This window comes from Phoca vitulina, unplaced genomic scaffold (assembly GCF_004348235.1).
Source record: "Phoca vitulina isolate PV1807 unplaced genomic scaffold, GSC_HSeal_1.0 scaffold2, whole genome shotgun sequence".
In the NCBI taxonomy this organism is placed as follows: domain Eukaryota; kingdom Metazoa; phylum Chordata; class Mammalia; order Carnivora; family Phocidae; genus Phoca; species Phoca vitulina.
This window is the reverse complement of record NW_022589705.1, coordinates 64,795,225-64,821,301: the sequence shown is the minus strand read 5'-3', so window position 1 is coordinate 64,821,301 and position 26,077 is coordinate 64,795,225. Positions and strand designations below refer to the sequence as shown.

Sequence of the window (26,077 nt, the reverse complement as noted above, 5' to 3'; positions counted from 1 at the left end):
TCAGCTCTTTCCACTTTAACTCTTCAGACCCTCCCTTGGTCCCCTTGCACCCAGCTCAAGCCTCTTATCTCCAAGCCCTTTTATCTGGAAGCTGAGGGGTAGTGTTAGGAGCCCTGGATCCCAAATCAGATGAATCCCAACCAGCTGTGTGACCTCTGGCAGGTCTCCACCGCTCTCTGATTCTGTTTCCTCCTCTTAATGACAGGGTTGGTTCAACAGATGATCCATCTGTGACTCCATTAGTCTTTGATGTCCTACTCCCTCCACCAACCTCCTTTCCTTGTAGTCAGGGCTGTAGCTAGAAGCCTAGGAACCCGAGCTCTAGGCCAGGCCTCAGTGACTCAATATGTGACCGTGAGCAAGTCAAGTCCCTTCTCTGGAAGGCTCTATGTTCCCGTTTCTGTAATCAGGGCAGGTCTGTTGGAACCGTCTAGTTCATCAGGGCCGACACAGGATTCCACCTCAGCGTTTTGAGAACTAGAGCACAACGAAAGACAACTTGGGGAAGAGGCAGGACTTTGCAGACACTCATTTCTGAGACTGTGTGATGTTAGCAAGTCACCTTGCTTCTCTGAGCCCACAGACACATCATCTACAGAGTGCGGAGAGTAACCGGGCCCCACGTCGCGGGGTTGTTCTAAGCCCTGAAGGCGTCGGATCCACCAGAAACGTGGGCCGCGCGCCCCCCTCCCCGCCCGCCGCCGGTCGCCCGGGGTCCGCACCTGCGCAGCTGCTGGATCTTGTCCCGGTAGCGGTCGTAGAAGGGGTTGGCCTCGAGCTCGGCCCCGACCCCGCTGCCGTCGGCGCCCCCCGCGGGCCCGCCAGAGCCGCGGCGCACCGGGAACACGCGCAGCTGCGCGGGGGACACGAGCCCCAGGCCTAGGGCGCGGCTGCGCACGGCGCACAGCCCCCGGTACAGTCCGGCCACCTGCAACACGGCCGGGCCCGTGCCACCCGCCGCCGCCGCCACGGCAGCCATGGCCGCCCCCGCCTCCTCCTCCTCCGGCGCGTCGGCCTCAGCCCGCGGCCCGCGCGCCTGCTCCATCGCGCTCCGGGTCCGCTGCGCCCCGGCTCCGGCACCGAGGTTCCGCGCGCGTAAGGTTCCGGGCCCTGGGGAAGGCGAGGCGGGGCGGGTAGGAGGGGGGCTCGCGGCTCGGCCCCGGAGCCGCGCGTTCGGCCGCTCGCACGGCCCCTCGGGCTGCCGCGGCCCGTCTCCTCCCCCGAGCCTGCCGGGCTCCACGCTTCCCGCTCGGGTCCAGCAGCCTCTGCGCTCCGTCTCCTCCACTCCCTCTGCTTCCTGACATCCACCTTGAACTCCAGCCAAACCTCTCCAAAGAGACAGCTGGGTCTGTCCTAACAAGTCTTGATTTTGGCTGTTTTTGATCCTTGTAATGCTCTACCACCATCTTCTTCATCCCCTTGAACCAAGCGGGAATTACTGGGGTCAGACACAGTGACATCTACATCTCTGTGTCTCACCTTCTCCCGCCATAGAGGGCCAGCCCTGGGGCAAGCCCACTACAATGGCATGATCAGTTTGCCTTCGTGGAAGTCCTTCCTGTCTGGGTCTTACCTGGTAGAAACCCCTCGTGAATGGTGGACTCCTCCGGGGTAGGGTCAGAGCCTTCAACTCTTCTCAGTCCAGCCTGCACTCATGGGGGTTGGTCCTAGGCCCTGGCCTGTGCTAGAAGTGTGGTGGACTCGGAGATTAGTAAGTCCTTCGAGTGTGCTGACCTATACCTGCCTCAGGATCCTTGCACTGGCTGATGATCCCTCTGCTCGGATCTGCATGTGGCGGCCTCCTCATCATTTATGGCTCAGTTCATAAGTCGGCACCTCAAAGGGACTTTTCTTGATGCGTGCTATCCGTTTATATTCTTTATCCCATTACCTTATTTTATTTTCTTCATAGCAGTTATGACTATTCTTAGGTATTTATTTCCTTGTTTACTAATTCATGGATCTTACATTCTAGTGGGATGAGAGACAACAAACAGTTGACCCTTGAACAACACTGGTTTCAATTGCGCAGGTCCACTTACACGTGGATTTTTTACAACACTGTTAATGTGTTTTCTCTTATGATTTCCTTAACATTTTTCTTTTCTCTAGCTTACTTAATTTGTAAGAATACGGTATATGGGGGCGCCTGGGTGGCTCAGTTAGTTGAGCGTCTGACTCTTAGTTTTAGCTCAGGTCATGATCTCAGGGTCCTGGGATTGAGCCCCTGTCGGACTCCATGCTCAGCACGGAGTCTGTCTGAGTCTCTCTTCCTCTGCCCCTCTCCCCCCTCTTGTGTGCACGCACTCTCTCAAATAAATAAATCTAAAAAAAATATAATAATTTATATACGCATAGTATGTGGGTTTTTTTTAAAAAGATTTTATTTATTTCTTTGACAGAGAGTGCACGCAAGCGCAAGCAGGCAGAGTGTCAGGCAGAAGCAGGCTTCCAGCTGAGCAGAGAGCCTGACACGGGGCTCGATCCCAATGACCTGAGCCAAAGGCAGATGCTTAACCGACTGAGTCACCCAGGCGCCCCCATAATATGTGTTAATCAACAATTTCTGTTATTGGTAAGGTTTCTGGTCAACAATAGGCTATTAGTAGTTAAGTTTGGGGGAGTCAAAAGTTGCAGATGGATTTTCACCTGTGCAGGGGTCATAGTCCCTAATCTCCATGTTGTTCCAGGGTCGATTGTAATGTTATGTGAGGATATATGCTATGCCGAAAAACAAAGCAGGCTAAGAGAGAGATTCGGGGACCCTTGAGCAGAATGCCGATGGAAATGAGGGAATCATCTGGGTATCTGGGAGAAGGGCCGTCCAGACTGAGGGAACAGGGAGTGCAAAGGCCTTGGTACAGGAGCATGCTTGCCCTACTGTGGACAAGTGAGATAGGAGAGCCGAGTGTAAGGGGAACCTGGAGGGAAATCTGGGCTGAATAGTGTCCCCAGTCTCACATCGGTGGGGGGGGGGGGGGGTAAAAAGGGGGGAGTAATTAAATGGCGCCAGTAGCTGAGCTAGGCCCAGGGGTACAACCTCAGGGAGGCAGACTTGGGCTTCATTAGGGAAGGGCTTTCTAACTGAGCTGCCCCAGGAGGTGTGGCAAGTCACACTCAGGTGAGTCCTGCGGCGCTGGCTGCTGGGTGGGGGACATCTACCCCCAGGGCTCAAGCATCTGACTAGAGCTGGACCACACAACTCTCTAGGTCCCTTCAAATTGGACATGATGGGATTTGGGGAAGCCAATAGAAACAACTGTCACGGAGTCAGGGGAACTGAACTGGGCCTTGAAGGATAAGTAGCTGTTCAGTCCAGGGGAAGTGGGAAGGGCACTCCTAGGTGGAGGAGCAGTGTGAGCAAAACTCTAGAGATGTGAATAGGCTGGGTCTGTTCCAGAGTCCGGCCTGGTGAAAGGGCAAGGTGTGTGAAGGATATGGAGGACGGTGAGGCTGGAAAGAGATGTAGGGCTGGATGGTGGGGCACTCCTACAGGGCCTGATGCCCAGGAAACACTTGCTAACACTTGTTAGTTAGAAAGGTTATAGAAGTCTTGAGGGTGGGGCGCCTGGGTGGCTCAGTCAGTTAAGTGTCAGCCTTTGGTTCAGGTCATGATCCCAGGGTCCTGGGATGGAGCCCCGCATCGGGCTCCCTGCTTAGCGGGGAGTCTGCTTCTCCCTCTGCCTGCCACTCCCCCCCCCCCCCGGCTTGTGCTCTCTCTCTCTCTTTCAAATAAATAAAACCTTAAAAAAAAAGGTCTTGAAGGCAAGGCTGCCCAAAGCTGTGTATGCTCCCTGCCCCACTCCTCCCTGGCAACAGGTATCCATCAACTGTTTCTTGAAGCCCAGAAACATGGATAGACCTGGGGGCTTCTCTGTGGGTTCACCATAAGAGGTGGGGGGCAGACAATTCAGTGGGTGGGTCAGTCCCTGGCAGCAGAGACACACTAGGCCTACGAGATACCATTGGATAGAGTCCCTTCCTTCCATCAACCCAAGACTTCACAAGCACTGCCTCTAGAATGTTTAATGCTCAGAACCCAGTGACCTCACCTTTAGGGAACAATGGGACTAAGCATTCCAGGGCCTTCTATTGGCTGGGCAGACGGGTAGGTGAGCTCCCTCTCCCCAGAGCCATCAGCTGGGGACCAAGGCTCGACCTTATGGATTCCCAGCAGGAGGACCTGAGCCTCCCTGGTGGTAAATGCCCTTCCAGTCCCTGCCTCTTGCCTTGTGCCCTTAGTGTGGGGCAGACACTCGGGGAAGACGTTTTACGTGGATGGGTGGTGGCCTGTATGGAGGAGTGCTAAGCAGTTAGGATATACTTTCCTCTAGAAAACTAGGGATTGGGGGCAGAGAAGTTTCTCTGCTGAACCAGAGAGGGGTACAATGAATACCCTAGGACCATCACAGCTGAATGGGTAAGGGGTATGGTGGAATGGGATGGGACACTGGTGTCCCCGTCCCCTATAAACTTACTTCCTTGATGGGTTTTGCCTTTAGTAAGGCTTCTCAATCAGATGGGTTGGATGGGTCCAGGGTTGGGAACAAGAGGCTTGACTAAGTCTGGGCAGGTCATGGCCCCTCTAGACCTAGCTTTCCTGATCTGTAAAGGGCTAAAGGTGGCCTCTTAAGCTCCCTGGAAATCTAGCGTTGACTGAATAAGAGATTGATGAGGCAAGTCAATGAGGAGAGAAGGGGGAAATGGAGAAAGTAGTTAAGAGGATGGGATAATTGATGAATGGGATAGGGAGAGGAATGAGAAATAGCTCAGGCCCCAAGTTAGAGCTATCAACCAGCTTGCCTCTTTTTCTTTCTTGCCTCAGTGTGGGTCTCACTGTACTTTGGATTCCTGGGGCTGTGTTCTGTGGTAACCGGCGGCTGCATTCTCTTTCTGCACTGGAGGAAGAACTTGCGGCGGGAAGAGCGTGCCCAGGAGTGGGTGGAGGTGATGAGGGCCGCCACGTTCACCTACAGCCCGCTGTTGTACTGGATTAACAAGCGTCGGCATTATGGCATGAACACAGCCATCAACACGGGCCCTCCCCCTGCTGTCACCAAGACCAAGACTGAGGTCCAGAATGCAGATCCTCTATGGGATTTGGACATACCCGCGGGCAGGAACTCTGCCGCCCAAGACAGCAGCCCCAAGGTGGAGGCCCCTGCCCCGCTACGACCTCCGCTGCAGCCCCTACCTTTGCCAATGCTGCAGTCCCACACCAGCTCCCCAGTCCCGGTTCCCGTCTTCCAGGAGGTGCCCTTTGCCCTTTCCCTGTGCAACCTGCCCCCAATGCTGAACCACTCAGTCTCCTACCCTTTGGACACTTGTCCTGAAAGGAATGTCCACTTCCATTCCCTTCCCACTATGGCCCATGGAGACCGCTGCTTCAGTGCCAAGCCTTTTGCTTCAGAATTATAGCTTCCTCTCACTGAGGGTGGGAGCTGGAGGTATCAGGGGCAGAGCAGGAAAATGGAGCTAACCCCAGGAAGGTGGTATTGACACAGAGGCCAGAGCCCATCTGGATGTCACATTATGAAAGACTGAAAAAAAGCCCAAGGCTCCCTTGTGTCTCATTTGTCGTTAGGAGGGCAATGTCCTTCCCGTTTGATGGGGGCACTTTGCAAAAAGAGCTGAAGGTCATAAATGGGAACCAGAGGGTTGGCTGTGGGGAGACACAGAGAATCAGTAAACATGAGCTCAGCATCCCTCTATTCAGTATTTTAAGACAAAAACGCATGCCAGACCATGGGCCAGGTACCCAGTGGCACTGCTGTTCTGTGGGACATTTAGCACAGCTGCCACAAGAGTGAGAGCTGTTGGGGGTGCGTGAGCCATGGCAATTCACAGTGACCGTGTCACACGCAAAACAAGTCATTGTGAGATCCGTGAGCCACACTGCATTGCTGGCTGAATTGCATTCTTTATTAATATTGATGATGCAGAGTTCTTTTATGGTCGTCTCTACATTATGTCTAATACAAGAAAACTGCCAAATGGACCTCACAATCCTCCACTTATAAATGAGGAGACAGGTTCCAAGGGCATATTGTTTTTATATTGCAGAGCTAGGTCTCAAATTTACATCTGCCTGGCATCAAAGTTCTTGGTCTTCTCAGCATACACCATGGTGTCCCTTCCCTAATAAGTCTTGTTAGAAAACACTTGGCAAATGTTTGTGTTTGTGTGTGCACGTGCATGTCTGCAGGGCGTAATTAACTTGGTCCATGAATTGGCTTAGGAGGAGGGCAGGTCATTGAACCCTCTAAAATTACACAGAAAATTAATTTTTTTAAATCTTTATCAAAGAGATCCATGGACCTTCCAAAAGTTAATACCCATTATAGGGGATATTTTTGTGCATTTTGGAAACAATCCTAAAAGGAGAGAGAATACTGGCTTTTGGTCCCACTCTGAAGATAAGAAAGCCCAGGGGTGCCTGGATGGCTCAGTTTGTTAAGCCTGCCTTCAGCTCAGGTCACGATCCTGGAGTCCTGGTATTGAGCCCAGAGTCCCTGCTGATCAGGGAACCTGCTTCTCCATCTGTCTCTGCTGCTCCCCCTGCTTGTGCTCTCTCTCAAATAAATAAAATCTTAAAAAAAAAGAAAGCCCAGTTCCAGCCCGGGATATAAATTTTCCCCTTCACTTTGGGAATGAGGAAATCATCTGACCATATTTGTAAATGAGCTAAGCTTTATGTCTTCCCTGAAGGGAGAGGCCACCCAGATCGTGTATGTTTGCTTATGTGTGTGTAATCCTAGAACCCTAGCAAACGTGTAGAGTTATTTTTTCTCATTTTTTTTTTTTTTCTGTGTGTGAAAAAGCCCCAGCCCCTATATGACCTTTCTCTTGGAATGGGTTTCACCCCCCCACCCCCTGTATAAAAAGGCAGTGGAACATTCCTTGTCAACACGCTCTTCCACTGAATCTTAAAAAAAAAATTCCAAGAACCAAAAAAACAAAAAACAAAACCCCAACTAACCAACCAAACCAAAAAAACCCCCAAACGCAAAACACCAATGGAGACCCAAGTGGAGCTTGGCTGATACAGAGAGGGGAAGGGACTCCCTCTCCCCTTACCACCCCCCACAACCCTGCAGATGCCCAAGCAACAGCCCTCACTTTTTCAGGCTAGATGCTGCAGTTCTTAAGGCAGATTCTTCACCATCTGTTAGTTCTTGCTTTCAAAAGGAGAAAGGAGTCTATACAAATAGGGATCAAAGCAGATTTTTGTTTTCTTAGTAACTGAAGGTATGGCGGGGGAGGGGGGAACCTTTAATCACAGACACAGTGGGAGAAAAAGGAAATGTTTTATTTAGATAAATTAAAATAGCTGTATTACTGATATGAAATAAGCAAAGCTCAAGTCATAGAGACCTTGAATTCACTCTCCAAACAGAACCAAAATTGCTCATACATTACCAAAATAGCTCCACTAAAGCAAAGTAGATTTACATTTCTTAATATGAGAAAACAACAAGGTAGGTTAGGTTCGTATAACAAACAATACACACTCTATAAAGTCTCAGGAATACCCAAATGTGTTCTGGTTTGGATATGAAAGAAGGGACCACATCTAGCTGGTGTTGGTAAGTAAGCCAATGAGGTGTGTAGCCAACAAAAGCTGTCACTAAAAACAACTCAACAGCAGGCCATTATGAGTATGAGCCCATCACAGTCAAAGTCTTCAACTGTGACCGCAAGACCAGCAGTGGGAGGTGGGGGCAATGGAGTTGCGTCCAGCAAAGCAACATAAAGTGAGGAAACACCACTGGCAGGAAAAGTAGCCAGCAGCAGGTGAAGGGTGTACTGTCCTAAGTGCCAGGTCCCTCTCTGCCCTTAAGAGGACATTACCCTTATCCCTAAGCCAGGTTCTCTATTCCTTTGATTCTTCTCTTCCTAGAACACCTTTTTGGTCCTCTGATTTATAGGGAGGCTCTTGAAGTAAACATTATCCCAGACAGTACAGGCAAAAGAAAAGAAGGACCGAGAAGCTGTGCTTTGGGTCACTTAAGAAAGCCTCAGCAGAAGTTGCCAGGGTGAAAAGGTGAAAGTATTTGAAACAAACACCAAAACCCAATCTTCCTCTCAGAGCTGAGATAGGAGGCAAGGAGGCTTGAGTACAGCTCAAAAGTCACAGGTTGGGGAAGTTCAGACAACTTCCAAATAAAACTCCCAAATTAACACTGAAGAATAGGCTCATCAAACTCTTAAGCCAATGAATCTCCTCAACCTGATGCCCTCGTTCTGCCTGGAAGCTAGGGCAGCAGCACGGCAAGGGTAGTCAGTCTGAGAGTGTGGCCACAAGACCTCTGCCTGATGTGACAGCAAGTGGTACGGTCCAGCTAGCTCCAGGATGATGCGAACCAGCTGAGCTCGAGGTGGGACAAACAGGTGAGAAACTGAAAAACAAAACTGCCTTCTCCAGGTGTAGCTATCTGATACAAAAGAAAAGTGCAGACAACAAAGACTTAAGCGGTCCTCAGAGTATCTGCCTATGAATTAAGAATTTGAAACTAAAATGGACAAGCTACATTACCCTCAAGTATATTTCATATAAATCAGTTCTCAAAAAAATACCTTCCAGGTACAGACATACTATTTATGGTACAGTATATACAAATATAGCAGTATAGTTCAATTTATTGCTAGAATTTTATTTGGTTGTTACAAAATCTATAAGGGTATATATATTTAAAAAGGGGGGAGGTGCAAGGAAGGCAGCCAGAAGAAAAAGAGTTGTCTTCAAGTTACCTAAAGTGCCAGGCTAACTTTATGCTATATTTTAACCTTTCCAAGAAAGAGAAATAGCTCAGGTAGGCAAAAAAATGTTGTTTTTTTTAAAAAAAGAGAAGCACAAGCCAAATGAGGTAAGCACATTCATGGGAAAAGACTTCATCTTGCTTTAACTAAATGTTAATACTTTCAGAAAAAAAATCAAAGTTAGCCAACACTAAACTGAACACTACATAAAGAAAAAAACCAGCCCTTAAATGTTTAAAGGTGCTCGATGGCATCCCTGGGTAACAGGGGAACTTGGATGAAGTGAAAATGGAAACGAGCTCTACTAAAGTCTGTGCCATGAAAGCTCTAGTTTCTCCCTGACTTGGCCTATAGAACAGTTAAGTTTCACAACATTCTTCCTTTCGTGTTGCCCAAAGCCTGCGTCTAAGAACAGCACAGCACACACAGGTGACACGGACGTGTGATTCCTTCCGGTCTGGGGGCCTTTCGTACCAGGCCTACAGAAGTATTTAAAGGGAAGAGTAGTACACTTGCTTGTTAAGAGATTTGAAAAACCTTGCTGCCATCGTGTGATGCCCCCCTGCGCCAGGCCTACTTGATATGGCTCGGCATCCTCTGGACACAACGCCTCTAGCTACTTCTGAGCTGACACCTGTAAGGGAACCTGATGGGATTTCATGTGCTGCATTTCACAACCCCTTTGGCTTTAGCCCACAGAGGAACATACTACGTTCTTCTTGGTAGGCCTCCAGGTAAAACGGCAAGGAGTTTCCTGGTCACGATGAGGGGCAAAGCTATCCCCTAAAGACCCTCCTGGGTAGCCGGGCGGAGACAGTGAGCCGAGGAGCGCAGCCCTGCCATTCAGAATGGAGCCTGCACCAGAGGCGGCCGCCAGCTACAGCTAAGAGAGGTTTGAGTGGGTGGGTGGGGGAAGATAATCGAGCTCACTCAGTGGGGAAAATGTAGCTCCCCAATGCATAACTGTTTATGCTCATAAACCCTGAAATAGGATTAAAAGTGAAAAAACCCCCAACAAGGCTTCTCTGGTTCACAGGTTGGGATCAGCTGAGGGGACAGGAACAAACAGCCAGAATCTTACTTTTCTGAGCCAGGAGGCAGCACTGTCCTTACAGGGTCACCTCCCCAAATCTATTCCTCCAGCCTCCAAGGCAAACCCCACAGCAGCACCTGAAGGAGGTGCCTTAAGGAGACATGGACATAGTTTGAGCTGTTACCAACATTAGCGATTTTTAATAACAAGTCATTTGTTCACAGCCTGTTTCAAACCATTCTTCCGACTTCCCACAAAATATGCACAATTCTTTCTTTCATTTTAAATATGTACAAACAGAAAAGGTCTAGCTCTTAAAAGAAAGACATTTTCTGAGTCTGTATAAAGTGCAGCTAATTTAAGGCAAATTTATGTGAAATATAAAAGGTGGCTTATTCTCTCTATATACACACTTTCCAGTTTTAAAAGATAAGGTTTCTTTCCCTAAAAAAAAAAAGGAAAGAGAAAAAAAAAAGAGGGCTTGACTTTTTTCCTGGCAATTTTGAAATTAAGATCTTACTGGTTTTAGGAAATCATAGATTTCTAAATATCATATAGGTAAAATGGCCTTCTTTTTTAAAAAAATAACTTTTCTTTATAGCTTTTTCAAACAAGTTAAAAGGTGGCAATGTGTCTGCTACAGTAGTTTGGAGGACTGGAGGATCGATGGGCTGTTTGTGTTAGGTGAGTAGATATTAGGTAGTCCTGGGTATATACCCATTTCTAAAATAGCCTGATGAGGCTAGACACCTAAAGCTACCCTTAGCTCCAGGAAAGAGTATCTTCCATCGCCATCAGAATCAAATGCTCTCAAAGTCTCTAGTTCTGGCACAGCAGAACCTAAGGAGTTCCAGATTTCCTGGTAGGTCAGTTTCCCATCCATGTCCTGGCCAGTCTTGTGGAATAAATCCTGAAGATCTGTTAAAAAGGAATTACAAAAAAATGAGTATGTCTATACATATAGCTAAATTTACTCAACAGTTTAAAAAGGAGCCTCAGCTGAATGCAAAGTACTAAAAGCTATTTTGCGGACTCTGTTTCCAAAAGGTAAGGCTTACTATCTCACTAAATCAGAAAGACCAATTCTTGACCCTTTAAGAATGAGAGGAACACTGGCACTATCCTTCCAAAACAGAAGCAGCGACAGATGATCACAGAGAAATGAATGGGCTGGCATTCTCTCTGTCCAAGGCTTTCCTTTTAGATTTACCAGATTCTATTCTTATGTTGAATGGGTAAAAAGGACTGGAGAGGCCTTAAGAGCTAATGATAGGAGCTGAGCCCGTAAAACAGACTGTTAGTCAGAGTTACCGTATCACCCAGCAATTCCACTCCTAGGTATATACTCAAAAGAAATGAAAACATATCCCCACACCAACACTTGTACATGAATGTTCATAGCGGCATTATTCCTAATAGCCAAAAAGTAGAAACAATCCAAATGTCCACCAACTGATGAATGGATAAAATGTAGTACATCCATACAATGGATTATTATTTGGCCATATAATGGAACGAAATACCACTACATGCTACAACATGGATGGACCCTGAAAACATTACGCTAAGTGAAAGAAGCATGTTGAAAGAAGCATGGATATGAGGCCATGGATCATATGATTCCATTTATATGAAATACCCAGAACAGGCAAATCCAAAGATTTTGGTTGAACGATGAGTGGTTGCCAGGGGCTAGGGCATGGGGGAATAGGAAGTGACTATTTAATGGGTACAGGATTTTTTTCCAGGATGATAAAAAAATGTTCTGGAATTAGATGGTGGTGATGGTTGTACAACATGTGAATATACTACAAACCACTTAATTATACATTTTAAAAGGGTGAATATTATGGTATGTTAATTTTATCTCAATTAAAAAAAAAAAGCAAAGGACTCCAGATCTCTTCGAAGTGATATATACAGTGTATATGAAGCCTCAGGCACTGTGTGCTCTTTCTCTCTCTCCCAGCTGAGAGAGAGAGTAGTATCACCCATTGATCTGTAGCTTCTTTTCAAATTTCGAAGGTAGTATTTGAGCCAAAAGGATTGGACAGTTTCTATCAACAGTCTCTTCTGGTATTTTCTCAAAGGCCCATAATAAAAAGGACTGATTACTTACATAATGTTTTAAAAGGACTTGATTGTGTCCCCACAGAATGACTTAATAGATTTTGTCTCTAATACCAGAAGACAGTCAGAGGCTTCTGTTTCTTTAGAAGTCTTCCTAAATCCTTTTCCTCTCTTCATTTAGTCAACCCCACACCTAGATTCTACAGGCCTCCTGCTGTTTGGTACTTAGGAAGAATGGAAATGGCCTGAAGGGACAGAAAGCAGTTGCAATACAAGGTCAATCAAGGAGTTTTGAGCTTTTGAAGAAGGCCCTACTTTCAGTCCTGAGATCCAGTGAAGCAGCTAGAGAATCTCAAAAGCTCTGAAAGCCAGAAAAAGCAGGTGGGACGCTTGTTCTCAATGCCTGCCACCAAGTGGCTAGCTGGAAAATGTTTTTTGTGTGTATAGGGCATGAGCTTATAAAATTGTTGTATTCAAATAAAAATCTTATTGCTGCTTTGGGTCATTTCAAAAGTATAGTCATCCAAATAAGGCCTATGTTAGAGACTGAAGTACAAATGTTAAGATAGCTATTTCTTAATCTGCTCTAACAGTCTTTCCTCCATTCATTCTCAATTTTTGATGTAATAAATGGCAAGTGGGAGAAGGCACTTGTATTGCCAATCAACAATTTAACACTCTCCTGTCTCCCCAGAAAATAGAAAGAAAAAAAAACTGGGGATAAGGGGAAAAAGTAATGGCATTTATATGGCAATATAATTTAAGTCTTCTATGTTTTAAGCATTAATTATAGACCGTAGATAACTCATTCACTTAACAAATATTCACCTGTACCAGGCACTATGCTAGGGGCTGGGAGTAAAGTTAATTTTCTATCTTCCCAGGAAATTACAACAGAGTGACATGTGCTAAACGGGCAAATATACAATATTATAAGACAGCAAACACAGGAAGCGTCTAATCCAGTCCTAGGAGGTAAGAAATTGTTTCCTGGTGGAACAGTATCTAAGTTAAGGTGGAGAGCCAGACAAAGGTAGGTGGGTGGGAATGGGTGATTTTACAGGCAGTTATCGAATGCAAGATCAGGTGACTCTAAACATCACAATGAAGAACAGCATATACGCTGCTGGAAGCAAGGCAAACATGTTTTACTGGGAATCATCTCCTTCCTACTAATGTTTATCTTGTTGATTTTCAGCCAAAGGACCCCTCATTTTTGGAAGGCCTTAGCAAATAGGGTCAACTTCCATTTTGCTAATCTCACAGTATTGTGGTTGCTTATTTGCCTTCTCCACTAAACCGTCACATCCTTGAGGAAAGTGAGATCGTATCTTACACTGTATTTTTACTGCTTAGCACTGGGTCTAATTAGGCACTCACTCAATGAATGAAGGCTCTATAGTGCACTGGTTAAGAGTGCAAACTTTGGTGTCAGATTGCCTTGGTGTAAATTCTGCCTCAGTCCATTATTTGCTGTGTGGACTTAGGCAGTTTCCCTATCGAGAAAATGGGTATAACACATGAATATTTATGTTCCCAGGACTGTTAACAGGATTATATGATGTAATGCATAGCATATCAAGTATCTGGCTCACAGGAAGTGCTCAATGTTAGATAGGATTCTTTTTCTTGTAAGTTAAAAAAATTACAAAATTTGAGCTTTGAACATTTTCCCTATTACTCCATGGTATAAAAATTTACCTTTGATGCTAGAAATTCCTGGTAGGGCAATAGGTCTCAGCTGCACAGCTTTCTCAGCTTGATCTCCAAGAGACTGTGGAAATTTTGGCAATGCCGACGGCTTTGATGTGAAACTCTGTATTTGCTCTGTAACAAACACATACCATTGTAGTAGTATCAAATCTGACACCAAATTAAACCAGTACTGAAGGTCACTTTTTAGGGCAATTGCGTATGTACTTAATTTAAGAGAAATAGTTCAGAATTAAGCAGCACAGTGACTACCTGAAGTTAAAGGCATGGACTGAGATATATTGTGTAGGCAAGCGAAGATCAATCAGTATCATATAACATTAGGGTTTAAGTTGTGGGAAGCCCATGGGAAGCTCTTACAGTACCAGTTAGCATTATATAGGTTTAGATGCTAAGAGTTTAAGCTGCAAGTAAGAACAGCATTGGATATTTGATATCCTAGGAGCCATACTATAAGCCTGACCTGGGGTATGTGCCACCAGATCAGCTGGTGCTGAAAGAGGGCTTTCATACAATTATGCAGCATGATGTTAGGACAAAGCCTCCCACTGTAGTCTGCCCCCATCCGAAAGAGAGTAAGAGAGGTTGTAATGCTTTCCCCCAAATGAAAAAATATTTGTGGGGAGTAGGGGTCAAAGCCAACCCAGTCCAGTGCTTTGGTTATATCCTTGTGGCATCTGCTAATATTGATTAGGTATGTCCCTACCTAGAGCCAAGGGCCTTTCCAAATCAATGATCCTATCTATCATTATTTGTTAATGGTTTTTCAGAAGGACTAGCATTTATTTTTAAGTAAATTTTATGCACTTAGAGTAATGAAAAGACTCCGTAAACAACATTTAGGGCTGGTTTAATATACACTATGACAGTTACATTTTTGCCTATAATTGGATGCAGACAGCATGGAGAAGTCTATTTCAAGCTAAACATTACCCATTCTTTCCTTAATAGTCTGGAATACAAATCATGTACAAAATGGGCTTTTTCTAAATGAAACCAAAGTGTATCAGCTTCATCTCGATGCACTCAGGCATCATTCCCTCAGTTTGATCGGTCTTGCTGAAACACCTTTCCCCACTCCCTGTGTGGGAAGCAGGCTGCGCAAGCCTGCGTGAAATATTCAGAAGCCAGCCCTGAGTATCTCACCTTTGTTAGTGGTGTCTGGAGGCCTGTTGCTCTCAGGTTTGTTTGTGAGAGCACTGATCAGCTGCAGTTTTTCTCTTAGCTTGGATACTTGAGAATCTGAACTATCTTCTTTCTGCCCAAAACAAAGATCACAGAAGGCTTAAGGTGGAAGTAAGACCTTATCTGATTCCTCATTATATTCCTAGAGCCTATTTAGCATGTAGGGGCTTGACTTCCAGTAGGTTCCCTATTAAAAGTAATAAAAGAATGAATCAACAAATACTATAGAAATACCTTTGGTACTCAGAGTTGATAAGGGCCTAGCGGGATTTGAGGCTAGATCATTAAGGGAACATTATGCAACAGATGACCTAATTCACTGTGAACATTTGGTTGATGGGGGAAGGTATGCATGTGTCAGCAGTAAAGGAAATGTACCCTTGCTCAGGTGCCCATGCAACACCAATTTCCTAAATGAGTAGATATTATTTTCTAGGAACTATTTCACACTAAATAATTTTCCTGGTATCGTACTTCACCTTGTGACTAGACAAATTTAGGGAGTGTTACGCTCTTATCACCTTTAAAAAAAAAAAAAAAAAAGCAACCAACCTTGGCTTTTCCTTCTCTCCCCACTATGGTGAGGATTCAACTGGTGGCAGGAACTGCTGGGAACACACAGAAGGAACTGCAAAATTCCTAATTCATTAACTTACTTATATCTTTTTAAAAGTTTCTTCTCTATGCCCTTTCTCATTCCCAGGATGATCCAGAGTGGCACATAAAAAATACATTTAATTGTAAAAAAAAGAGAAGTCTGATTTCTATGAGGCTTAGGCTTTTCTAACTGCTTAGCCTAGTGTGAAAGGTCCTAATCCTATGTTCAATGACAGCACCAACTTATTACATGGTTCTTTTATTCAGTTATTTCCCTCTGATCTTTATTTCTACTCTTATAGTTACCATATAGAAGATTGCTCTTGGTTTATTATGGAGCTAATATATGGACACAGGTGACTAAAGCTAGGTACTAAATACTTGAATTTACAAAGAAATTAGGGAGAAATTATATCCGGTTAGGATGCTTAGGACAAAGGGACCAACACACTGGGATGACAGTTTAAAACACAAAGGGTCTGAAAACAAAACCAGGAAATTTAGGCAAAAAATGTGCATGAGCTGCATTTGATTCTGAGGTTTACAATTAAAATCTGGACTGTTGCTGAAATCACTAAGAATTTCCAGCAGTAACCACCTGTTACTTTTTGTGTTCAACATGTGTATCTGGATCTTTGGTTTTTCTTGTCATTCCCCAGGTGGGTTATTTTTATTTATTTATTTTTTCAAAAGCAGTTAGAAAACTCAACAAAAGCCTAGCTCACAAAGCATTAAAATCTTAATATAGCTAGACTATATGAAACAGTTAGGGAAGAACGAATATAGATGGAAAGTATTACATCGAAAACTGCCTGTACTATGTATGGTTCATTTCCAAGTGCATTTCCTCTGAACCTCATATCCTTGAGCTCCTCACACACAATGGGCGTCTCAGATGGTATTTTAGCCACTCAGCCACAATCTTCTGGGCTTTTACTTTATCTTAGCCCAGATCTTATAATATTAACACTCTAATCACAGAGAATGTTGCAAATAAACTTTCTTTCCTGGGATATCAAAGCGTATCACAGATTGTCCTACCTTGACAATATGTCAGGGAAGAACTTAAAAAAACAGGGGAAGAGACAAGGTGAAAGGAACGGGCTGGGGCTTAAATGGACTACATATGTACTGAGACTGCAATCTAAAAATAAATGCTGATTAGTCACCAGTTTTCGATGATCTCCGCCTCTGTTCTCTGTCATGAGTACAGATAACTTATTGTCTTAGCTTAAAAGTCATTTCCTGGGATGCCTGGCTGGCTCAGTTAAGCATCTGCCTTGGGCTCAGGTCATGATCCCAGGGTCCTGGAATGGAGTCCCACATCAGGTTCCTTGCTCAGCAGGGAACCTGCTTCTCCCTCCCCCGCTTCTGCGCGCTCTTTCTCTAAGACAAATAAATAAAAAATCTTTAAAAAAAAATTCATTTCCTTAGGGAAGCTTTCCTGATCTCTGCTAACATCCTCATCGTACCTTCTATTTTTCCTTTGTAGCACTTATCATACTTGTGCTTATCTGTTCAATTATGTATTAATGGTTTTCTGACTTTGAGCTCCACCAGAATAAGGGTCACATGTCTGTCCTGCTCACTGTGGTCACCCCAAGTCCTTGCACAAGGTAGATGCCTGATAAAGTACTCCCTTATTCACTAATATACTAATTTACTAATCACTTTGTCCTGAAGTTGCAACAAATGGAGACTAAAGTGCTCCTTTTGAGAAAGAAACAGCAGCTCATAAGCACAAATAGGCTGTTGTGGTTTGTTTGTTTTTAAGTAATCTCTACTCTCAACTTGGGGCTTGGACTCACAACCCCGAGACTGAGAGCCTCATGCTCTATCGACTGAGCTGGACAGGTGCCCTTCAAAAGCATAAAGGTGCTGATGCATTATTTTTACCTCAAAATAAGCCCCCCTTATTTATCTTTATGCTTTGGGTTTTTAATGTATCTGTTCTGTTGGTCCCTTGACGCAAGGACTCTCTTTTCAGAGCGGTGGCTCTATCATCCATCTTTATTAAAGGGTAAAAACAACAAGATTAAAGGCAAACATTAAAACTTAAACATCGGGACGCCTGGGTGGCTCAGCCGGTTAAGCGTCTGCCTTCGGCTCAGGTCATGATCCCAGGGTCCTGGGATTGAGCCCTGCATTGGGCTCCCTGCTCAGTGGGGAGCCTGCTTCTCCCTCTCCCACTCCCCCTGCTTGCGTTCCTTTTCTTGCTGTCTCTCTCTCTGTCAAATAAATAAATAAATAAATAAAATTTAATAAAAAAAATAATAAAACTTAAACATCTAACACTTTTAAAACAAATTGGTCAAACTTCTTTAAAGGCTCTCAGAGCACTTTCAACAGAAATTCCAGTAGGAGAATGAGAGGAGAGGGAGAAAGGTTGCTGAGATACAAAGCTGAAACTGGGGCTTCACAAACCTTAAAACTTATGAAGCATGAACAGTGAGAGGACTTATACCCAGAAGCATGCTACGTAGGATGCTGCTGGAAGACACAGCAGGACAGATGGTACTAACAATTTCCTCTTCTGGAGGAAAAGAAAGTGGAGAGGAGAGGGACAGTATGGGGAGTTTGCGGCAGAAAGTTTTCACTATAAGACTTGAAAACCTTCAAGGCCTACTACTCATCAAATCACCCCAAATTCCTAGCCCCTACTTCGCTGAGTTCAAAAGGGCTTTTTAAAATAAGGCTCCTTTAATCTTCACAGCTTTGTAGTAAATTACACACCCTTGTAAAGCAGGAGGGGGAACAGGTCTTCTCATCTGTCGCCCTCCAAGCCACGTCAAGCAAGCCGCCAAGGCTCCACTGCGGCAGAGCCTGTTCAAACCCTGATGTCTGGGGGCCGGAGTTCAACTTTACTTGTGGGCTTGTTTCTAGCTCTGCTGCTTACGTCAGTTTATGGTATAATTTCCTGTTTTAGGTCTGCATTTCTTTACATATGCCTGTGTCTTCGTTGTATGAAATCTTTAAGGGTGGGGCTTGTAGCTATTAAAAAATAATCCCCAGAGATCTCAGCACAACGTCTATATGAAGGGGATTAAAAAGCACACGTTTTATTGCCAATAACATGAAAACCAGTAAAGCACATGGTCTGCCAGCATCAGTGACTTAGGTCACTCAGTATTCTCATGTAAAATGGCAGGATGGACTCAATGATCTCTCAAGTTGAGGAGCTGGTCTAGTCTGGTCTGTTTTAAATGGCTTTCCTGCATTATATGCAAAAGGTTCACCCGAACATGCAAACCAAGCAGGATAAATTTGAAAGTCAAGTTCAGACTTAAAGAAATGGCAAAAGATTCTTTAGTCATTGTCACTGTCAATGCTCCCACCCTTACCAACTTAAAAAAGAGCAAGAAGACCTCCCCTGGAAATATGTGCCAGAGCTTCCCTACCAGACGGGTCACTGGTAACATGATAGGAGGCTTGCCATTTCTGCCAACGGCTTGGGGTGAGGCCCTGGCAAGCAACCAACTCCTCTACACCCCCCCCCCCCGCCACTTCCAGATCGGGGCTAACTCTGCCTGTGCCACTCACATCACAAAGCTAGTGTGAAGCATGGTACGAATGCATAGCCTCTCAAATATGCCAGGGGACTGGATCTGAAAAATCTGTGGAGCGTCATCCATGTACAGACAAAACACACTGCAAAACAGAACATACCACAAAAGATCCAAAAAGGCTTACCATGCTGAGGGACAGGTTCGCTTGCTTTTCTACCTTGCTCACAGCAACCAGATCTGTTTCTATCAAGTTGACTCTCTGGGTAAGGTTACTGACTGTCTCATTCATCCCCTCGAGTTTAAGATCATTCTGTCTCTGGTACCCCACTAGGGCACTGTTTACCTCCTCTAAAGAGTTGTGAAGGTACAGGATATCCTGGAGTGGAAATAAATCAAATTGTGGAATCCAGCTAAAGACATACACGAGACAAGCAGGCCAGCAGCACTAAACAACTATTACTATGTCACGTTACTGAAGTAAACTCCTTTTCCTGGTTTAGACCATTGATTGTCTGTCTTGGGTTTGTCCCTCCACTCTAAATTGCTCCGAGTTCACTCCCTCTGGAATTGTTTGACCTCAGCTAGACAAGAGGGGAAAGGGGACTACCTACATGATTCACTCTCTGGTCCCAGAAAGCTGAGAGCTTGGGAATTGATTTCCCAATGTTTACCTCACCTGCTGGTGGGAAAGCTTGCTGGGTTATTAACGGAAACGCCTATTAACCTAATTTGTCAGAACAAAACTACCTTAGGAACAATACCAATTACTGAATTGGCTCATGTAGCAAAACCATAACAAGTAGTGCATTATTTAGTACAAGATTCAATTATTTTTATTGACATTCTCCAGTACTGATTGCTACTTAAAAAGGAATGATGACTATAGGTTTTAGAGGGCATTAAACTCAGGACAGGAATTCTTCTTAGTGAAGATTTCCTTTATTTTCTTTAATGTGATTCTGAACTCAATAGCCTTTTCCCTCCTCTTGTCTTTAGAAAATCTTGACTTCCAGGGATATGCTTTCCAACATTTTAGAAATGTTAAACTTGCCCAGATTGCCATTTTTCATAAACAGTTTCAGGATAATTTGGCTATTCTATGTCTTCCAAGATGTGAAAAGGAATTTACTCCACTGACTGACATGCAGGGAAAAAAAGCAGAGTGCCAAAGAAGAACCAGGATGGCATCTTGGATTCCTAAGATAGCAACACACATTGCTGTCTGCTCAGCTCTCAGGCACGCAAATATATGCATGGGATGAGGCATGACAACACTGAGCCCAACTATTCGGGTGGCCCCCAGAGTCCACTGTGGGCACAGGGAGTAAAGCCAGAGACAGAAAGTACCTGTTTCAAATTCTCACTGTGGGTTTTATTGTCAAATTCGGATGTAGCTGAAGGTGATGGAATGATCTGGTTGCTTCCACTGGTCTCTTTCAAGAAGTGCCGATTCTGTTAACAGAAATGGAGGTTAGTATAGGCAACAACTAATTACCAGGTCTACTTAACCATCTGGGATGGTCCTAGAACATTCTAGCTTCCCAGAGGGGGCATTCACAGATTAATCAACAATTACTTCCCAGGAGCCTACAGTGTGACCAGTCTTGTGCTAGGCCCCAAGGGTACCAGGTACTCTTGGGGATGCCAGCCTGAAGCATGGACTGGACCAACAGCACCCAGACTCATCATGGAACTGAGATCCTCCCAGTCTGTTTCTCATCTCTGAATGGAATGAACTCCCCAGAAACCAGTCCTTCTCTTCTCCATTACCTGTACTCCCAGAGAAACTACAGAATCACTATCACTCCCAGGGGCCAACTCAGTCTGGACCTGGCTAGTGTCATCACTTCCCCAGGACTAAAGAGGTTTGTGCACTCAAAGAGTAGCCAGTCATGTAACCACTAGCCTCGGGCACTGAGTACAACAACCAAGCATGCACATTATTCATTTTTCCAGTTTTAACAGCACATGCCAAGATTTATGTCTGAAGGTTACCCTTCCCTTCCCATCCCCTTCCCACCACTCAAGTCTCTCTTTGCAGAGAATGAACACATTTATATATACACTTTTTCCCTCTAGTGGAAAAACTCTGCATGGCTTAATCTTTCAGAGCTCGTATCTATGACTTAGTATAAAATGTGCCAGTGGGGAGGATTACCACTGGCAACCATGGAAGTTTAAAAGAGGCAGATTTAATTACAACAGATTGCAATTAGGGAAAATAAATGGTTTTCCCTGAAATTTGAAATCCTAGACATTTATCAACCCTGCTTTTAGAAGAAACAAAAGGCAACAATAAAGAAAACAGAAAGGTGGGAGAAAAAAACCCCATGGTTCTCTAAAGCATGAATTTTTGACTTAGGGAACATGTATTTTGGAAAATATTTATTACTCTGAGAAAATGCTCAAGATATTAACATAAGAGTAATGAAAGAATTGAGTTTATTATTATGGATCCCAGAGTTACTCAGCAACAGAGGTGGAACTGGAATCCAGAGTGTCTGAACACCAGCTCAACAACTGTTCCTCCGGGTCAGCCCCATTAAATACCAGTGAAGAGTACTTGTTCTGAAGAAATGAAAAACCATCCCCTTCTAGAGCTCTAATATAGCCCTGGTCTCCTTGGTACAAACTGCCCAGTTTAAACCCGAAACTCCAAAGCTGGAAAACAGCATGTGGGATAGACCTAGAAATTAGTGGAAAAGCTGGGGAACTTTTGTGTGCCTTGAACAGTCCTAATTTCATATACACATAACTCATCTCCCCAGCAAGACGGCGAGGGCTATGCCATCCTTTTCTCCCTTCGTAAATCTTTCATGGAGCAGACTACTCACTAGGTGATTGATTAAGGCCTCGGAATGACTGTAGACCACTTACACCCACACAACACGGAGAGACTTTTGAAGACAATTCCTGAGCACTGCAGGGGTTTGCTTCTGTCTCACTTATCTGCTGCTGCGTAACAAATCATCCCCAAACTTTGTGGTTTAAAACAATTTATTATTCCCATGATTCTGTGGGTTGACTGGGCTCAGCGGGTATGGGGGTATTCTTCTGTTTCACATGGTGCAGGCTGAAATCTTTCTTTCTCTCACACGTTCATACACACACGCGCGCATGCACACTCACGACTGCATGCAACTGGGAATCTGGCTGGAGCCAGAACATCCCAGATGGCCTTTCATTTCTAGAGTCCTCTTCACTTGGCCTCTCACCATTTCATAGTCTGGGAGCTCCATCCAAATTCCCGACCCACAGAACAGTGAGAAGTAATAGCGTGTTGTTTTAAGCCACTAAGTTTAGGGTGATTTGTTACGTAGCAATCAATACCTATGACACTTCCCTTTCCTTCTCCATTTTCCTTCCTACCCATTCCACCTAGGAACGTATCTTACTGTTATTTCCTCCAGTATGTTTGCAAAAGACTCAGCTTTTAATTTTATCCTCCTTAACTGCGTAATTTACAGATTACATCTTTTAAAAAGGTGCATAGTAAGGTCAGTTCAGATGAAAGGGAAGATGGCATCACTCCTATTACACAGAAGAGGGTCGGCAGAATGCTTACTTCCCGCAGCATTTGTAGATTTCCTTACCATGTCACTCTGCAGTGACTCAATGGTTTTCTTGTGTTCATCCACAGTCTTCTGTATTGCCTCCACAGCAAGATGGACGCTGTTCAAAGTGTTGCCAATGGTAGCTACACTCTGAACAGAAACATGTTGTAAGACCAATGTCTTTTCCTTTTTAAAATTTCTAATAGCGTTACTAAGATATAACTGATACACAATGAACCACACATATTCAAAATGTATAGGTGGTAAGTTCTGACATATACACCTGGGAAACCATTGGCATGATCGAGATAATGAACATCCATCACCCCAAGTTTCCTTAGACCCCTTTGTGATTCTTCCCTCCCCCACCCCCAGGCAGCCACTGATCCACTACATATCAGTTTGCATGTTCTAGAATTTTGTACAAATAGGACCAGTGAATGAGTATGTGGGGTTTTTTGGTTTTGTTTTTCTGGTATGGCTTCTTTCACTCAGCTTCACCTTTTAAGATTTATCCATACTGAGGCCACTGAGCTTGTTGCTGAGAAGCATTCCATCATATGGATACAACACAGTTTAACTACTCACCTGTTGATGGACATTTAGGTTGTTTTCACTATTTGACTATTACAAATAAAGCTGCTGTCAACATTCATGTGCAAGTCTTTATGTGGGCATACGTTTTTATTTCCCTTCGTTGTATGCTTTTTCATCATAATGCCTAGGTGGTGAATGGCTGATCATATGGTAGATATATGCTTAACTTTTTAAAAAAGCTGCCAAGATGTGCTCTAAATTGTTATACCACTTTACATTCCTACCGGCAGCGTAGGAGAATTCCAGTTCCTTCATATCCTCATCAATATTGCTACCCTCAGTCTTTTTCATTTTAGCCATTCTTTTAAGAATGCAGTGGTCTATCACTGTGATTTTATTTTACATTAAACACTGACCTAATGAAGCTCTGTGTTTTTAATTATTTCAAGTCTCTTCAAACTGAATTTCATGTAGCTTATGCAGACACAATTAACAGGAAACTACACGTTTATGTTTATATACAGCTGACCCTTCAACAACACAGTTGTTCGATTTATATTGAAAATCTACATGTAACTTCTAACTCCCCCAAAACTTAACCACTAATAGCCTGTTGACCAGAAGCCTACTGATAGCATAAACAGTTAACACATATTTTCTATACTGTATTATACACAATATTCTTACCATAAAATAAGCTAAAGAAAATGTTAAGGAAATCATAAGAGAAAGTACATTTATGGCATTGTACAGTATTTACAAAAAAAAAAAAAAAATTCCACATAAGTGGACTGCATAGTTCTAGGGTCACCTGTATATATAAAATTATATATATATAACAAATAATTTTCCCAATTTAAAGGACTTTTCCTAGATAAAAACCAAGTCTTTTTCTTAAAAAACAAAAACTAGTTCATAAATCTGGGACCCACAGATAAAGGTCTCCCACAAACTGCCCTTACGAAGCCCTGTGGTAGGTGGCAGAAGGCCACAGCTAACCCTGTAGACTGCTACTGTGTCAGGAGCAAATGATGACTTTTGAATGACAATGGGTGGAACCCTTTTTGGCTTTGGGAAACCCAGTGTTGCAGAGATGAAGGAAAAATTCCATTTGGCAGCATTTGTTCCTTTTTGCTTTAGAATCCCATTAGCAACTGCTGAGTGGAATGAGATGCGAGTCTTCTTTAGGCTTAAGGAGCCCAAGTGGACTGGGACTTGGGAAATATGGTTCAGAAACCATCATTTTAAAAAGGCCTGTCCTAAGGGAATATCCAAAAGAGTGTTACTATTTGGTGGGTGTTGTCCTCTTATTAAGACATATTGACAGTTTTATAGTTTTATTTTTTTCAAGATTTTTATTTTTTTATTTGAGAAAGAGAGAGACACAGGATGAAAAGGGGGAGGGGCAGAAGGAGAAGCAGGCTCCCCGCTGAGCAGGGAGCCTGACACAGGACTCAGTCCCAGGACCCTGGGATCATGACCTGAGCCGAAGGTAAGACACTTAACCGACTGAGTCACCCAGGCACCCCAGTTTTATAGTAAATACATTAGTTTTTTTTAACCAAGGTTGTTTTTATTATACTGACAGCCAAGAACCCAAAACACCAAGAGATGACATTTTCAAAATTAAAAAAAATCATGAGATATACTGAAGCCAGGTATCTGACTAACCAAACCATGACCCTCTGCTTCAAAATGGAGCCACTTTTATTAAAAGTAGTATGTGATATTATAAGAGCAGATTTCCAAAGAGAAAACACACTGGGTAAAGGTCTCTAAGCTGGGGTGTTTTCTATGTGAGCTCTGTTGTTACAGAAGCTACGGACATTCAAAGACATCTACTGTTAGACCATCCTCCCTTGCTGGATGTATGAGCCCATTAGGATGCAAGATAGTAAGCTCTTGTTTAAGATTTTTTTTTTTTTTTTAAGGAAGCAGCTGACAGAGCCATGTGAATTCTAGAGCAAAACCCTGAAACTAGTATTCTCACTCACAGCAAAGTGCCTGGCACAAACTGGAGGAAGCTCCACAAATGTTTATTGAATTAATGCAATAAACCAATGTCATTTTCTAATGCAAGACTGCCAGAGTTGCTTCTGAATTAAAGACCACAGAGGCCTACCTTTTTTCCATTTGACTCCTGGGAAAAATGGCAGGAATTCGCCTCATCACATTTCTCTCCCCACCTTCCCCCACCCTCCCCTTTTAAGTTGTGAGCAGATGACCATCTTGGATAAGTAGCAAACTGCGGAGACCGAGCACACACAGGTGGTATGGTTACAAAATAGCAAGTTCTGTTTCTCCAAGTGGCAGATGACCTTTTCACTCCTTTGTGGAAACAATTTATATGTTTATAGAGCCTGGCATATAGTCAAATCAAACTTCTTATACACTAACTTTGAAAAGTCAAAGATCTTAGATTCGACACCCATTCTTTAGGGTTCCCTGAAGCTCCAGAATCCCTTCTTCCATTTCCTGCTGCAGGGTCTGATTTGCTTGTGTTCCAACCAGGTACCCTTTTTTCCTTCCTACCCCTATCCACTCTCCCCATCCAGCTCTACAGATTGCTGCATATTATTCAGCTGGCTGGTTACTCCCTTCTGCTCTGGGCCTGAATCCTAGGGATCAAGTAAATGGGAATTCCAAATTATTTTTTGCCTAGGCCCTAGAGTTTAGGGCACATAAGAGTGAATTGCTTAGAGGAATTTATACTCCCATCAAGAGTGTTTTGAAAGTTACCTTTGCTCCACATCCTTGCCAACACTTATCATATCCTAAACTTCGAATTTTTGCATTTTCCCCAATCATTATTACATTTTTTAAAAACCTCTTTCTCAACCAAAAAAAGTAGCAATTTAGAGCAACTTTCTTCTACAGTTGGTCTGCTTTCATGAAGACATTGTGGATGATGAATTGAGAATACAAGTGATGAGAAGCAAACTCACGTATGTTAACCTTTAAGAGCCCCAGAAGAACAATCTCGGGATTCAGAGAGCCAAATAAAAAGGTGAAAATCCATAAACTCACCTGTTGCAAATTAGAGGCCCAACTAACCAAACCAAAACAGAGAGGTTCTGAACTGTTTAGAACACAGTGATATACTCTATTACTGCCCTCTTGGA

General features: G+C 44.0%; 3 protein-coding genes across 5 annotated transcripts in view; 1 reads left to right on the top strand and 2 right to left on the bottom strand.

The window, feature by feature from the left end:
- ATPAF1 (ATP synthase mitochondrial F1 complex assembly factor 1) overlaps positions 1 to 1,204 on the bottom strand; it is a 28,502-nt gene extending 27,298 nt beyond the window's left edge. Inside the window, exon 1 of the mRNA XM_032429688.1 lies at positions 723 to 1,204. Coding sequence (XP_032285579.1) covers positions 723 to 1,045 — 323 coding nt within the window. The 5' untranslated portion in view covers positions 1,046 to 1,204. The remainder of the gene's footprint in view (positions 1 to 722) is intronic.
- Positions 1,205 to 4,162: 2,958 nt separating this feature from the next.
- Positions 4,163 to 5,904, top strand: TEX38 (testis expressed 38). Its single transcript, XM_032414624.1, has 2 exons — positions 4,163 to 4,199; positions 4,826 to 5,904. The coding sequence occupies exons 1-2, from the start codon at positions 4,163 to 4,165 to the stop codon at positions 5,416 to 5,418; spliced, it is 630 nt and encodes a 209-aa protein (XP_032270515.1). The 3' UTR covers positions 5,419 to 5,904.
- Positions 5,905 to 10,191: 4,287 nt separating this feature from the next.
- Positions 10,192 to 26,077, bottom strand: part of EFCAB14 (EF-hand calcium binding domain 14) — a 35,215-nt gene continuing 19,329 nt past the window's right edge. Inside the window, exons 5-11 of one of the 3 annotated variants that reach the window (XM_032429677.1) lie at positions 22,458 to 22,568; positions 20,212 to 20,316; positions 19,049 to 19,240; positions 17,282 to 17,366; positions 14,723 to 14,836; positions 13,565 to 13,690; positions 10,192 to 10,711 (exon numbers count right to left, since the gene is read on the bottom strand). In XM_032429677.1, the coding sequence (XP_032285568.1) occupies positions 10,536 to 10,711; positions 13,565 to 13,690; positions 14,723 to 14,836; positions 17,282 to 17,366; positions 19,049 to 19,240; positions 20,212 to 20,316; positions 22,458 to 22,568 (909 nt within the window). In that variant the 3' untranslated portion in view covers positions 10,192 to 10,535. The remainder of the gene's footprint in view (positions 10,712 to 13,564; positions 13,691 to 14,722; positions 14,837 to 17,281; positions 17,367 to 19,048; positions 19,241 to 20,211; positions 20,317 to 22,457; positions 22,569 to 26,077) is intronic. The other 2 variants (XM_032429658.1, XM_032429667.1) reach the window with 2 other exon arrangements.